General features: G+C 42.4%; 1 protein-coding gene across 3 annotated transcripts; it reads left to right on the top strand.

Annotated features, from left to right (window-relative positions):
• Positions 1–8,581: 8,581 nt before the first annotated feature.
• On the top strand, positions 8,582–14,766 carry LOC149842143 (cinnamoyl-CoA reductase 1-like). 3 transcript variants are annotated; one of them, XM_089998939.1, is made up of 5 exons: positions 8,582–8,896; positions 9,061–9,215; positions 9,361–9,546; positions 9,682–10,034; positions 10,486–10,656. In XM_089998939.1, exons 1-5 carry the CDS (start codon positions 8,764–8,766, stop codon positions 10,565–10,567), a joined length of 909 nt encoding a protein of 302 aa, XP_089855065.1. In that variant the 5' UTR covers positions 8,582–8,763; the 3' UTR covers positions 10,568–10,656. The 3 variants fall into 3 exon arrangements, with proteins under 3 accessions (XP_089855065.1, XP_089855066.1, XP_089855064.1); XM_089998938.1 differs by lacking the exon at positions 10,486–10,656 and adding an exon at positions 14,502–14,766 and having other exon boundaries at positions 8,654–8,896; XM_089998940.1 differs by lacking the exon at positions 10,486–10,656 and having other exon boundaries at positions 8,584–8,896; positions 9,682–10,038.
• Positions 14,767–15,216: the final 450 nt, after the last annotated feature.

Here is a 15,216-nt window from a genome sequence, read left to right as displayed (position 1 = left end):
GCTGGGATCAGTCAGACCCCTATACCGTTGGGTTTTGAACCTGCAACTTCTGCTCCTAGCAACCAGATAAGGTGTCTTTGTTTTGTGTTTTTTGAAAGGCAAGCTGGGGTTAGGCTGACCCCTACCAGTTATACAATTATACTATTAGGTTTTGAACCTGCAACGTCCCAACTCAAGGTGACGTGCACCGGTTGGTTCTGCGTGTCATACAGTATAAAATTCCATGAGCCTACCCCCAACCCCAGGGAGTCGGTTTGGCTTGAGCAACGGGTGACGCCTATGGAATTTGAACCTAAGAGATCTAGATATTGACAATGCAGATAAACAATGATAACAAGTGAAGCAAATATTAGGCATGATTTTGATTTAAGAAATTTCTTAGGTACGAATTTGAACAATGAAAAGAATATGACTACGTTTTTATAAATAACCCTTTAATGAAATATGAAAATTATATTGGTTAAAAGCTGCTGTTTTAGGACATATATTTGCTAGCATCTCGAAATCACGTGATCTCATCTAATGGTTTCGAAATCATGTGATTGGAAAATAGAAGGTGGATATAATGTCATTTAGAATCACATGAAAAGTGAGTAAAATAAATCCTAGGGCACGTTTGCTTGATCCCCACCTCCCATCAAATTCACATGTGAACCTGTCACAACCTCAATGTATGAATGGGATATTCACGTTGGTTTGTGTGTAAATCTCATTCAAATGTGAATGTTTTACTTACATGGATCATTTGAGTAATTTTTACATGTTTGCAATGTCATGCGTTAACCCCTAAATCCTATTCAAATGTGGACATAAATCCGATTCACTGCATAGTGGGGCCAAGAGAACATACCCCTTATAATAAGATTTGGAGTCACATCACATGTAAGGCTGGTACACGAGCTGAATGAACCGAGCCTGAAATGTTCAAGTTTGGCACATTCTTGTGGCAAGACAATCTAATGTTTGGTTGCACATTGGAAATGGTGCAAATTAATGAGAATCGTTCTCTCATGATCGTGAGGGTGTGTTTGATTGTTTATCCCAGATTAGACAGAATAGTAGAACATAAGAGACAGAACACGTGTCCTATTTGTTCGGTAGCAATTGTACTACGTTCAGTGTTTCTTTCAACTAGACATGAAGTTGTGTTCTTTGTATTCGGCATTTGACTTTTATATTGTGCGAGCAACTCGAATACATATATAGGGATAATGGGTTGGAAAACTTAATTTTGGAACTTATGCCTTGATCCACCCCACCATATGGGTGTTTTAACATGTTTATTATAGATTTTAGCCTTGGATATGGATCTCGGATTGGATCTAAATGCTAAATATATTTAAAATACGAGTAATTTGAAAAAAAAAATAAGGATTTATGTTTTTTATATATAAACGCTTTAATCGGTGTTGGATCTAATTATGAAAGTTTGTCAAAAAATATGGATTTTATCCCTAAATATGGATTTTAAACTAAATCCAAGTACCAATAAATGTTTAAAATTTAGGTAATTTGAAAAAAATGAGAATTCATTTGTTTTTATATACAAATGCAAAAACTATAAATAAATCATAAAAACCCTAAAATACAAAAAATTAAATCATAAATAAACAAAAAAGCCCTAAAGTATGAGAAAAATAAATCATATAATAAAAGAAACCATAAATAAATCACAAAATTAAATATAAAAGCCCGAATTCAAACCCTAATCAAAGAAAAACAACTCTAATGAAATACAAGAAAATTTTTAATTGAATTAACTATAAAAAGTCTTAATTAAAAAAAATGATTCAAAGCCCTAATCAAATCAAAGAAAATCTATAATCAAATTAATTATAAAAAATCATAATTTAAAAAATTTGATTCAAAGCCTTAATCAAAGAAAAACCTTAATCAAATCAAAGAAAAAACCTAATCAAATTAAATATCAAAATCCCTAATTAAACATATTTGATTCAAATCCCTAATCAAAGAAAATAAAAAAACTCTAATCAAACTAAATATAAAAGCCCTAATTAAAAAATATTGATTCAATGCATAGTAAAAAAAAATTAATAACTGCCCTAATTAAAGCTCTAGTCAAAGCCCTGATAAAAAAGAAGAAGAAGAGAAGAATAGGGAGAAAGAGAGAGAAAGAGGATCAGCGGTAGACCCCCTCCCCCACCGGTTTTTTTTGTAATCTCTGTTCTCAGCATAATGGGGATTGGAATGGTAAATCACCATTCTGCACATCCACCATGATCGCCCCTCGAGATGCGCAAACAAACACACCATGAGAGAATGATTCTCATTTTGGGCAAAATAAATGTGTTCTTAACTAGGGAAAGGATTCATGTCGATATATCGTTGGTGGATGGGATTAATGCTTGGGCCTTTGTGGTGTCGCTCCGAAAGTGGGGGGCTCCGGTTAGGGTCCCTTTCAGGTTGTCTCAGGGATTCTTCACATCCTTATCTGGGTTCCTGGTCTGCTGCTTGTGTCGACGAGCGCTTGATTTAGGTGACGTCCAGTGGTTTGTCAAGTCTCTTCGCAGGGAAGCTCTTGAAGACAATGGGATTTGGGGGTCACTCAGTGCTCCTTTTTTTCGGTCGTGCTCTAACAAGGATGTATTAGAGGGGTTGAAGTTGGTTAGGCCGGTGTGGCAACCTTTTTTTGTAACCTTACGCGACGGGCCGATGTGGGTCGGGCGAAGCCGAGGGACTGGTGGTGTAATGTTTGTTTCAATCACAACTTTTGTTCAAGAGTTTTCTGTCACAAGTGTGGCTCGGATAGTTCAAGAATTCGACGTATTGTTTGCCTCTCCGGTGAGTCTCGTATGTTGAAACCTTCACCACAGGCCAGGCACCGGGTACCTGCTTCTCGTCGACCTGGTGTATCCTTTTGTGATGTGGCACAGGTGTGTACCTTGGAGGCGGGCACCTCTCTATTTTTTACGGTAAAGATAGGATCGCTCTGGGTACCATTGAAGATATCTGATGCCGTCTGTTCGTCTCGCGAGGTCGGTCGTTCACCGAAGTTCTACTGCTCGTATCCTAGAGTGGCCATCGGAAAGTGTCCTTCTCAGTCGGCAAGTTGTCACATTCGCCCTAACAAGTTAATGAGTACGACTGTTCTCGAGATGGAGTGTGGGTCCACTTGCATGGAGAATTCTTTGGGCTCTGTACGTTCATCTGGTTTGCCTCTTTGACTATTGGGCTGCCAGCACGAACTTGCTTCCGAGCGGTGTGTTGCATTTATCGTCCATGATGGATCCGGGGCTCGTTCATTTTTTGATGATCATGAAATATTTTGTTCTACCAATTCTACCCTCCGTATACTGACGATATTCCTACTGTGCGAAGGCATCCTGGTGTGCATGGGGTCTGCCCCGACATATTTTTTTGGTTTTACCTGCATGGTCTCATTTTCACCTTGCATGTCGCAACTAACTCAATTTCTGTGTTCGATGGACTGTATGCCCGATCAAGACGGGGGATGTCCTGTGGAGGTTCTCGGAGCATCGGTTCAGGGGGGCTCTGAGGTCTCTTGCTTGCAACCCATGCATCCACAACCTTGCCCAGATTCGTTAGGTTTGAGGTGTGGGTAACAAGGGGTTGATGACATGTTCATCATAAGGGTATGTCCTTCATCGAGGCTGTGCGAGCACTAGGAGTGCAGATTTCACCCGGGCAGCTTTCTTCGATCTAGCAACAGATTGTTCCTCTGGCACGATCGGCGGCCAGGGTCGCAAATAGTCTTCGTAAAGCTAAATCATTAGCCTGTTCGCAAGCCCAGCTTCAAGAAGATGGATCCAGCTCAATTCAACGCTCAGTAAGGCAAAGGCGTACTAGGGTGATCCCTGATTATTTATCATAAAGATATGTATTTGGAATAATAGGGGCGTGAATTGCTCCCGCAAGCGCTTGTTTTAGCTTATTGAATTAGATATGAAAGTTTGGACGTCGTTGCAATTTGTGAAACCAAAATGGAGGGTATTTTGTTATCAGTGGTGTCTTACTTATGGAGAGGTGTGGCATATGCTTTTAAACCGACTGTTGGATTTGCTGGGGGCATCCTGGTTCTTTGGAAAACTTTTCTTAAGATGACGATAGTGGATATTGGTCATTATTTTATCTTTCTTTCTGCAAACTTGTTGTCGTCGCTACAAGATGGCGTCTTCACCTTTGTGTATGGTCATGTCGTGTCAGCCGCATGACCAACTTTATGGGCTGACTTGGACTGAGTTTTGGTTATTTTTAGAGCTCTTCAGTGTTTAAGAGGAGATTTCAATTGCCGATTGTCCACGCAGGATTTTAGTCTACCGGTTCTTCTCAACCCCTCCATTAGGAGGGTTTAGGAGTTTGTTCGACGAAACCAGCTTTACTTGGTACCTCATGTGGGGGAGCAATTCTCGTGGTCAAATATGAGGTCCCTCCCTTGCTTGCGGATACTTGATCATGTATTTATCTCACCAGATCTATTTCACGCAGTCCCAGATGTCACTGCATGAGGGTTATCGCGGACCCTATCCGATCATGGACAACTGACTGTTTCTTAAGGCGCAGGCTTCAAAGCGTGTCGTAGGTTCTTCTTTGAGGAGTGGTGGCTTCGTGTGCTAGACTTTCAGCAGTTGGTTAGACAATCGTGGGCTTAACCTGCTACAGGCTCTTGGGCAGCCATCCCCATCCATGCAAAGCTTCTTCGTCTTCGACAACATATTAAGGAATGATTCACCTTTAATAACCTGAACAAGTTTAGGTTCATCGGCCAGTGGGAAGCTGAGCTCTCCTCTCTGGCCCAACGTCAGGTCGATCTTGTTGGTGTGCTGGAGGGTCAAGTGCTTCAATTGCACGAGCGTATCGTCATTCTCTTTGCCCTCGTTGCAGAATAGAGCGTGAGGTGAGCTTAGATGGAAGTTGAGGGTCAGAGTTGCATGGTTGGCTAATGGCGATGATAATACACGATTTTTTCATATGAACGCATCAAATAAGTACAGTAAGAACTGATTCCTTTCGGTTGAGATTGATGGATGTCAGTTTGGTCAGCAAAATTGCCTGCCAACTATTACTTCTTATTTCTCCAGGCTGTATTCGACCGATATAGGCGTTGGGGGGGTCATCGACGATATGGGTTATAAGCGGTTGGCGACAAACCAATTTGTTCATCTGCAGACTCGATTCACCAAAGCTGAGATTTTTAATGCTATTAGCAGCCTCTCGGGATGGAAGGCCTCAGGCCTTGATGGTTTCCCCGTAGACTTTTTCAAAGTTTTTTTGTCAATTGTTAAAGTTGACCTGCTCCACTTGTTCGATGAATTATATCGTAATGCAAGGCTGCCTAAACCATACCATGTGGCAGTCATCTCTTTGATTCCTAAAAGGCAAGGGGCGTCAGACATATCCAACTTCAGGCCAATTTCGGTGATGGGTGCTTTGTATCGCATTATATTTAAGGTGTTGGCTAATCGATTGCGCGCTGTCATTGATCAACTTGTCTCTCCGAACCAGGGGGCTTTTATTCCAGGTCGAAGTGTGCAAGGGTCTTTTATTTGTGCAACTGAGCTTCTTCACTCATTACAGTTGACTGGAGCACCGTACTTCTTGTTAAAATTGGATTTTCACAAGGCTTATGATAGTCTGGCATGGGATTTTCTGTTTGAATCTCTAACAAATATGAGGTTTGGTAGCCGGTTTATAGCATGGGTTATGGAGCTGGTCACGAAATTCGTGTCGTCGGTTTGCATCAACGGACTGAGAGGAGAAGAATTCAAGTTGGCTAGAGGTGTGTGACAGGGTTGTCTCCTAGCCCCTATCCTTTTTAATATCGCGGCAGAGGGTTTACCTATTCTCATGAAAAGGGCAGAATAAACAGGCTTCTTGGATTTCTTGGGCATTCCTGGTTTTGTTGGTCACACAATTTAATATACAAATGATACAATAATATTTGGTCATGCAAATGTTAATCAAATGTTCAGGTTGTGCTTCATTATTAAAGTATTTGATGTAATTTCAGGTCTTCGCCTGAACGAGAGTAAGTGTGCTCTAGTCTTACTCAATGTTGATCATCTTCTCCAATCAGCTGTTGTCAGGATCTTCAACTGCCCGATATCCGACCTTTCTGTTAATTTCTTGGGTCTATCGTTGCACTCACTGCAGCCGTCGGGAACTTCATCTTAGATGTCTTCTATAGAGCGGGTGCAAGGGAGATTGCAGTCTTGGAAGGCCCGATATTTATCTTTTGCGGGACGATTGAAGCTAATTCGCCATGTTTTGGCCCGATTACCATATTTTTGTATGAGCATGTCCATTATACTGACGACAGTAGAACGGACGATTAACTATTTATTTTCGCACTTCCTTTGATCTGAGAATGCATCTCACAAAAAGTACTTACTTGTTTCTTGGCAGCAAATCGTTCTCCCGAGACAGTGAGGCGGCTTGGAGATTCCAGCTCTGAGAAAGAGAAGCATCATTTTAGTCTTGAATTGGGCCTAGGTCGCTTCCACATCTCCTTGGGCTATGTTTGTTGGGCAAAAATATAGTAGTCTACCTGACTCCCTTCTTTTGACGCCCAATTCAGTGTGTCATTCGTTCCTCTTGTTGGAGTGACGAAAGACACTTTGCTTCTTCAGTGGCAGGGATCTTACGCTTGGCCATAGCCGCCTATGGCCTCACTGGGCCATGGCGAGCGGAGATAGGTTCTCCATTAAGGAAGTTTACCATTCCTTGTTGACATCTGGGATGTACTAGTTTCACACTGATTGTATATGAGGTAAGGGGCTCGCTCAAAGGACAAAAGCTTTGGCATGGCTAGTGGCTCTGGATCGTGTTCAAACCCAGATTAATGTCAGGAAACAAGGGCTTCAATTTCTCAGCATGTGTGTTCTTTGCGAGAAGGCAGTAGAGGACACGACTCACCTATTTTGGTTTTGCCTGGTCATTCTAGACCTATTTTTTTAAACTTGGGGTGCACCGTCTGTTCAAACTCGTTCGAGTTTCGTTATTTGAGACCTCTTGCTTGGTCTCATGATTTTACGACACAAAAAAAATAAAAATTATTGTGGTGGGTATGGTTGGTTTCAGCATGGTGGGTGATCTAGACATAAAAAAATAACATCTTTTTCAGGGGCATCAAATTCGATTTTGGAAGGGTAAGTCAGCGGGTTATGTCTGATGTGTATCTTGCTCTTAAATTACGCAGTAGAGACAGGGGGTTGGATCTGCTTGTACTCTGAATTGTGTAAGGTCGCCATCTAGATTTTGGTGGCTGTCTTACTCTTTTGTTCTTCTCTCATCCAATATTTTGTTTGGATTTATTTTTGGTAATGTTGAATGGTGAATGTTCTTTTTCTCTCATGTCTCTATAGGAATACGGATTTGGATTCAGTATTGTACATGTCTGTGTTTGGTGGCAATAAATAACGAAATTCTTAATAATCAGGCCTGGTGATGCGTTTGGAAAGTGGCGCACGCCTTAAAGAAGGCGATCGGAAGCTCACTACCTCCTCCGTATCTCATCTATGACTTTGATTCTTCTCCTACGAAAAATACACTCTCTTTCCCTGCATCTTTCGTTTGTTTATTCAGACAGGAAATTAAAGTTGGTGGAAACTGGAAAACAACAAAAATATTGCGACCAACTCTGAAGCAGCCATTATGTCTACAGACTCTTGTTTTATTCACACTCTTCAATAAAAGAAACAAACCATATTTTATTCATTTAATTCACCCAGCCCTATCGAATGGGAAATTAAGAGCTCTTGGGTTCAATAGTGAGTAGGCCTGGTAAATGAGCCGAACAAGTCAAGCTTGAAGCGTACAGGCCTGAGCCACCTGGGTTGTTCTTGTCGCAAGTAAGTCGAGCCGCGAGTCCAACATAATGACTCCAAAATCAGATGAGCCGAGCTTGAGCTGACTTGTTATTTACTGAAAAAATACATTGTCTCGGAGCTGAAAGCAATAATTAAACATACAAGAACGACGTAGAACCTATTTAAGATGCATTTTATTAGCCAAGCCAATCTGAACACACACCCGGTTCTCGTCAAGCCTACTTTACGAGTTTGAACGAACTCTTTACGAGTAAAAGCCGATGGGTTTGTTTGTTTCCCAGCTAGCCTTGGTGGTGGTTAATTAAAAAAAATGTTGACATCTTTGTCGCGTGGGTAAGCAACGTGTAGAAAACCGTCACCACCCCCACTAACTGCTCAACCAGAACTGATATTTTCCTCGGAATCACGGCGACATGGCACATCTTGCTTTTTCTACTCGAGCCAAAGCGTTAGGTGGGAGAGAGATGAAGAAAAAGGAGCTTTTTCGTCACTCTCCCCGACCTAACAAGCAATATATTCAACCGAACCTACCTGATGGTCATGAGTCGTACCACGTCATTTTTCGATTGGAACCCACCACACCACGTCACGCCCACTCGCAAGCCAAGTCATCACGCGCAAAGCTGTCGTTGCACTGCATGGTCAAAAACTCACCAGCCAAGCCGTGCCTGGAAACCACGGTTGAGAACTTGGGTTAGGGGCCAGCTAACCATGGTTAAGTAAGTGATGGGGTACCCTTTATAAGGGTGGCCATCTCGTACTGCTTAGCTGCACCACGTACTCTCTGTATAGCACGGTGTAGTGTGGTTCCTCTCACCGCTTCCGTTTGCTTCGTGCCAGTGTCTGTTCTTCCTCGTCTTCTTACCGTCCAGCTGCGATTCGTTTTTCCCTATCTCCTTTCTCTTTTTTTCTTCAAGGGTTGTGCCCGTGAGCTCGTTATCGGCATTGTAGGACGATGGGTGTGGACGGTCCGATCAGCTCCGGCAAGACCGTGTGCGTCACAGGAGCCGGCGGATTCATTGCATCGTGGTTGGTCAAGTTGCTGCTGGAGAGGGGATACACTGTCAGAGGCACCGTCAGGAACCCAGGTCCGCTTCTTCCACCATGCATGGGAAAATGAATTCACAACCTTTAGAAGGGAAAACTTGCATCCTTAAATATATAAGGACTTCTCTATCTCTCTTTTTCTTTCTTCTGTTACATATATAAGAAGCAAGGAAACAATCGTGATTTACGGGTCGTGCCTGTGCAGACGACCCCAAGAACATGCACCTGAGGAATTTGGAGGGAGCGGAGGAGAGATTGATATTGTGCAGGGCGGAGCTTCTCGACTACGATAGTCTTGTCCACGCGATCAAAGGATGCCAGGGGGTCTTCCACATGGCTTCTCCGGTGACGGATGATCCAGTATTCCCCCCACTTTCAATTGCCAATCTCATCTTCTTCTTCTTCCTTCTTCATGAGCATCTTTTCCCTAGCTGTGAGACTTGAACAAACAAATAAGAAGAAGATTGAGAATATGAGTATCGTTTTTTTTTCTGAAATCAAACAGGAACTAATGATCGAGCCAGCTGTTCAAGGCACAAAGAACGTGATCGAGGCGGCCGCGGAGTCCGGAGTCCGCCGCATAGTCTTCACTTCTTCCATCGGTACGGTTTACATGGATCCCAACCGGAACCCCGAGGTGGTGGTCGATGAGAATTGCTGGAGCGATCTCGAGTTTTGTAAGAACACCAAGGTTGGTATGGTGGTTGGTTGGTTGAACTTCTCCCAATCTATCGTCTGATAACTCATCTGCATTTTTTCGTTGATGGTCCCACGGCTTCTTCGCAAAAACAAACTAAGAGATGATGCAATTTGTATTAATTTGCAGAACTGGTACTGTTACGGGAAGACGGTGGCGGAGCAAAGCGCGTGGAAGGTGGCGAAGGAGAGGGGGGTGGACCTGGTGGTGGTGAACCCGGTTCTGGTGCTGGGCCCGCTGCTGCAGCCCACCGTGAACGCCAGCACGGTGCACATCACAAAGTACCTCACAGGTGCGGTGAAGACGTACGCCAACGCGGTGCAGGCGTACGTCCACGTCAAGGACGCGGCTCTCGCCCACATACTGGTGTTCGAGCAACCCACAGCATCAGGCCGATACATCTGCGCCGAGAGCATGCTTCATCGTGGCGACGTCGTGGCCATCCTCGCCAAGCTCTTCCCCGAGTATCCCCTCCCTACCAAGTAAGTCCTTCAAGACCCTCTTATCCTTTTCAGTTTTAACCCTCCCCTGCTACGAGTACGAGTGTATAACCTGAGGTCAGTACCTGAGTGAGGTGCAATCTAGAAAAACAACACGTAATATGCCAAATCACTGATCCTCGATGGTTTAACATCATTACCATCCTTTCTGTTCATTACCCCACAATTCATTGTTCAGACATCAGGCACATACAAACGGCCTTCATGACCTTATCGCGGGTGACAGGAGTCTCCGGCGTAGCCTGCCGGGTGGTTGTGAGGGTGCTGAGATGAAGGCACCAGATCAAACCCCACTGGAGCACAGGTGTATCCGTAGCATTCAGACGTGGGCCAAGTAAGCCAGGGTGGTTGTGGGGCCATCCGAGGTTTTCCTCGCTTCTGCGAAGGTTCCTCGTCATTATTTTTATTTTTATTTTTTAAAGACTATCTGTAGGTGTCCTCCACTCATCCTCTTTGATAGCTTAAATGAACGGTGTCAATTGCAAAGCATATGGATACTTTGGAATATCACTTAATCTGCTCTCGACAAAAACTGACAACCATTCATCTCGATGATGATGGACGGTGTCGGGCTTTTTTGGGGACATGGGTTTCTCTTTTTGTGCTTACATCCAAAAGGTAATCACTCTCTAAGGTTTCAAGATTATGATTTTCGTGAGAATCTTTTTATCGTATGATTGCAAACGTGAGAAAATACTGCCTTGGTTGTGAGAAGAAAAAATGCATTAAAAAAGAAGATGATTCTCCAATTTTCAAGTAGGAGAGTTACAGGTGGAAGAAGTGCATGATTTGGAGGGAAGAAAGATTCAAAAGTAAATCTAGATCACTTGTGAAAAGTGCTTACAAACTTGGACTTAGTCAGGCCTTAATTGTTTGTAGGACAACGCCTGATTTTGCCAATCTTTTGTGAACGGTGAGTAGACTTCGCAATTGAAATCATATCACTGACATGTGATCGTCTGCTCTGTTTCTGTCGTGTGCTCGCGCACTAGTCATCATGAAACAAATCAGGTGATCTGCCGAATCATCAATATGGGTGATTTAGCATCACCGTCGTCCATCGTGGTGATCAACAGTCAGCAATATGAGCCTTGTCGATGACGTCACGCGTGCTTCAATGCTCAGTCTCGGCACAATGGACGGTGGTGATGGAAGGCAATGGAAGCATCCATCATGGAGGTGATGGTACCAAAGTACCCATGATCATCTGAGCCATTGATGTTTTACATGAATGAACATTTCTGTATGGCATTCATTTAATGGATGAACGGCATCCAAGAGAACCTGACAGTGATATTGTCAAGAGTACCCCTGTCCTGATCCGCACTCACTTGATCCACCATGCATCCCTAATGGTTGCGTCGGTAAGGACAGTTTTTCTCAATAGAATAATGGGACAGTACGTATCATTAGGTGTCGGTTGGTGGCCCTACGGAAGAGTCCTTGCCTTGTATTGTAGGGATAAGTAGAGGTCTCGCAACATTCACTTGACTGCCCAAATGTAATGGGGATCTCTATAGATGAGAAAAGGATCAGGTGCACTATAATTGCACACTTTAAGTGTTCTGCTGCACTTGATCACCCTCCACCATCAGGTGTCATTGCACCAGATGGACCCCCATTTCTTGGATACATGTCAAGTTGTGTGGCTCAACAGCAGATCGTGGGTCACCAAAAGTGTGCCATCACATGCACCTGTTTTCAATTCCCAAAATGTAGTGTTCACACTTTTATCAGGGCATATGATTGATTTCCGTACGTGTTGGGGCAGTTGGCTTAGATAATGATAAGTTTTTATGCTCTACTTGGTTCTTGCAATTCTTTTCAGATTTTCAGAGATTTTATCGTACGCATGTTGTAATATATAAAGTACTTGTTAGATTCAACTTTATTAAGATGACAAAACACTCTTAAATTAATGGCATTTTTTAAAAATGTAAAGCTACTTTTTGAGATAAAAAAGTAACTTGGATAGCTTGGTTACTTTTTTTGAAAAGTTTTATTTTTTAATTCTCTCCAAGTTCAAAAAGGTTTATAAACCTCAAAAAATAACCTTGCATTTTCTAAAATACTATTATTTTAAAGGTGTTTTAATCATTTTCATAAGCCCATCTAAAGTTACAATTAATTTAACCCATATATAAAAAAAGAGAGAGTAATGTGTTGGTTATGCCCACATTTTCGTTCTGCCCCCTTAAAATCATAGTTTCTTAGTATTTTTTCTCATATCATGTGATCTATAAGTTTTGTTTAGAGGAAACTGGCTTTTGGACTATCAGAATCTGACCTGTATATAGGTTTTTTCAGTGATCCAAAAGCATTGACTATGAAGGCATTAATTTTTTTTGCTCAAAAAATACACTTTTTGTCAAAAAAATATGATCCAGGAGTCAATTCCCACTAAATTGATCCGGGTAAACACATCTGGCTGTTTAGATCTATCATAAAACACTTCATGGGGGCAGAACAAAAAAAGTGAACCTAATATGTTCAGTTTTCATATAAATATATATATATGTGTGTGTGTGTTGATCGTAACCATCCATCTAAGGGCTAAGATTAGCCTAAATTCTCACTCAAAATTTGGACTAATCTTAAATGTTCAAACCGGTCGTCACATGCTGTAAAAGAAGATTTTTTTTCTAGATTTTTTAGGGATAACATGGTTCTTGCTACGAAGAAAGTGACCCATATAACTTGGGGTCTGGTTTTAATCAACCTAGGTTGCTGCCGACAAGTGATGGCCACTTAGTTTCGAACCGATAGTGACCCTTTTCTAAGACCAGCTAAAAGGTAGTAACAAGACTAAAGCCTGCCTGTCAAAGCAAATCCTAGTTTGGCAAGTCACGCTTCTTTACACACTTTGCCTCGGTTCCTCTTGAGTGTCAAAAAGGAGCATATGATGTGACCGGCTTAGTTCCTCTTGAGTGTGAAAAAAAATTAATGCATTGGTTGGACGGTTAGGATTGAATGTTTGATGGATCTCATCATACATCAGATGATGAAATCATTCTCATTGAGTATTTTATTTCATGAGGAACAGAAAAATCACTCTTGGGATCAGACTTAGTCGTGCTGGTTTAGCTTTCTGTACTTATAGTCGCTTTATCAATGGTGTAAACCCGTGGTACACTCCTTGCCCTCAAGGACTTGTCTTGTTTCGGTACAAGTAAAGGGCATAGTACCCTTGGACAGTCTTATATATATGATGAAGCTATTGTCTGTGAGAATAGGAACCCTGACCACCTATCTAGCAGCCAAAGCCCCCTCCCACTAGGCCAAATTAACCTCTTTGAGCCTATTCTTCTAGATCTGATCTGATCTGACTCAGAAAACACATGGTCAAATTCTGAATCCAGTTATGATCCTACTGCATTTGTCTTGGTTCCATAAAACGCATGTCAATTACATGGATTTTCCTATGAAATGGATATAGAGGTTGGTTCAGACACAGTTTTGACCCAGTCACAAACCGATTTACTTATCTGATTCCGTGCGTATCCAACTGAAACCAATGATATTGGTTCTGAATCTGATCCATTTTATAAAACAGACCTCCTTTTTATAGATTATCTCTGCACAAATTACCTAAGGTTGGATCGGAAATAAATAAAGATCCAGCCAACTTGCACCCCTACGAGACATGGCAATTTATAATAAGGGCATGGCCCGTAAGTCATGTTTGGTCCAATCAACCCAGACTGGGTCGAGCCTATCGACCTACAATGGCCATCATAGCTTAACTTAATAAAGGTTGGGCCTATCATGACAGATATGGAGGGAGGATCAGGTGCAATGAGATTGCACACTTTTAGTGTGCTGCTGCACCTGATCATCTGTGGGCCTCGCAGCAAATGGTGAGTCATCCGTTATTGCAGCACACTTAATAAAGTGTGCAATCACATTGCACCTGATCTCAATTCCAAAACAGGCTGGATCAGGTTCAATCGCATTGCACATTTTTTATGTGCCGCTGTACTTGAGCATTTTTCTGGATCAAACCTGACAGCAGTGTGGTCCAACAGCAGATGGTGGGTGCTCAAATGCAGCAGCACATTTGAAACATGCAATGTGATTGCACCTATGTCATCCCCCGGTAAGAGGTACGTATGAAAAAGGATAACTTTGGGGAACCCACAAATAGGGCCGGCAATTGGTTAGGTGCACCAGTCCCCCTACTCCTTCCCAACCGACAGGTGACGTCCAATGATCGGACTAGCTCCTGCACCAAGACGACCCAAAAGTCCAAAGGATGGGCCCATTATAAAGGCTTCCCAACTAACTATCATCATGTGATTGGCTGAGATAAGAGATCGTTGGATCATGATATAGATAGATTTTCTTGTAATGCTAATAGACTGCAAGAATGGGATACTTTGGTATCTCTCATCACCACTTTGCCCTCCTGCTAACTTGGCTTATTATTGTTGTACGGTGTTGGTGGTGCAGGTGCTCGGATGAGGTGAAGCCAAGGGCCAAACCATACAAATTCTCCAACGAACGCCTGAAGGAGCTGGGACTCACCTTCACCCCTGTCAGGCAATGCCTCTACGAGACGGTCAAGAGCCTGCAGGAGAAGGGCCACCTCCCCCAACCCCAGCCCCTGATCAACCCAAACGTGGCAATCCAATAGATCAGATCAGCCCCTCAACCCAAGCTAGCTAGCTAGACTTTGTTATCACAACTTGGGAATGTAAATGTCTCTATAAATAAAGTTATAGAGCATGATCTTGTGCTTTGTTTACTATGAGTCTATGAAAGCATCATTAAAGAAAAAGGCAAAAATAAATAAACGACAAAGAAAGTAACTGGTGCAGTAAGTAGGAAATACATGTCAGAAGCTCTTCTTTTGTCTCTTCCTTACCGAGTTTTAGAAAGTGGGATTGGAGAATTGCCACCTACTTTATTAGGTCTTCACATTTCTCATGTTTGGGGTATGCTGTCGTAGACTTTTCAGCTTTCTTTTGGGGTGAGGTAGTTGTATGTATTGGTAATTAGGGGTGGAAGGCGGTTGACAGCAAGTCAGGGCTTGCTATGTATCTTGCAGAATCTCTTGATGCCCTAATACTTTAATGATAAGATGCATTGATTTATATGTAATCCATCCAATGTTGCCTCCCCTCACCAAAAACAGGATAAAAAGCAAACACTACATAATGTGTAC

Source organism: Nuphar pumila, chromosome 3 (genome assembly GCF_984573655.1).
Source record: "Nuphar pumila chromosome 3, dmNupPumi1.hap1.1, whole genome shotgun sequence".
NCBI lineage: Eukaryota > Viridiplantae > Streptophyta > Magnoliopsida > Nymphaeales > Nymphaeaceae > Nuphar > Nuphar pumila.
Note: the sequence above shows the minus strand (reverse complement) of the source record. Positions and strands in the feature narration are given on the sequence as shown.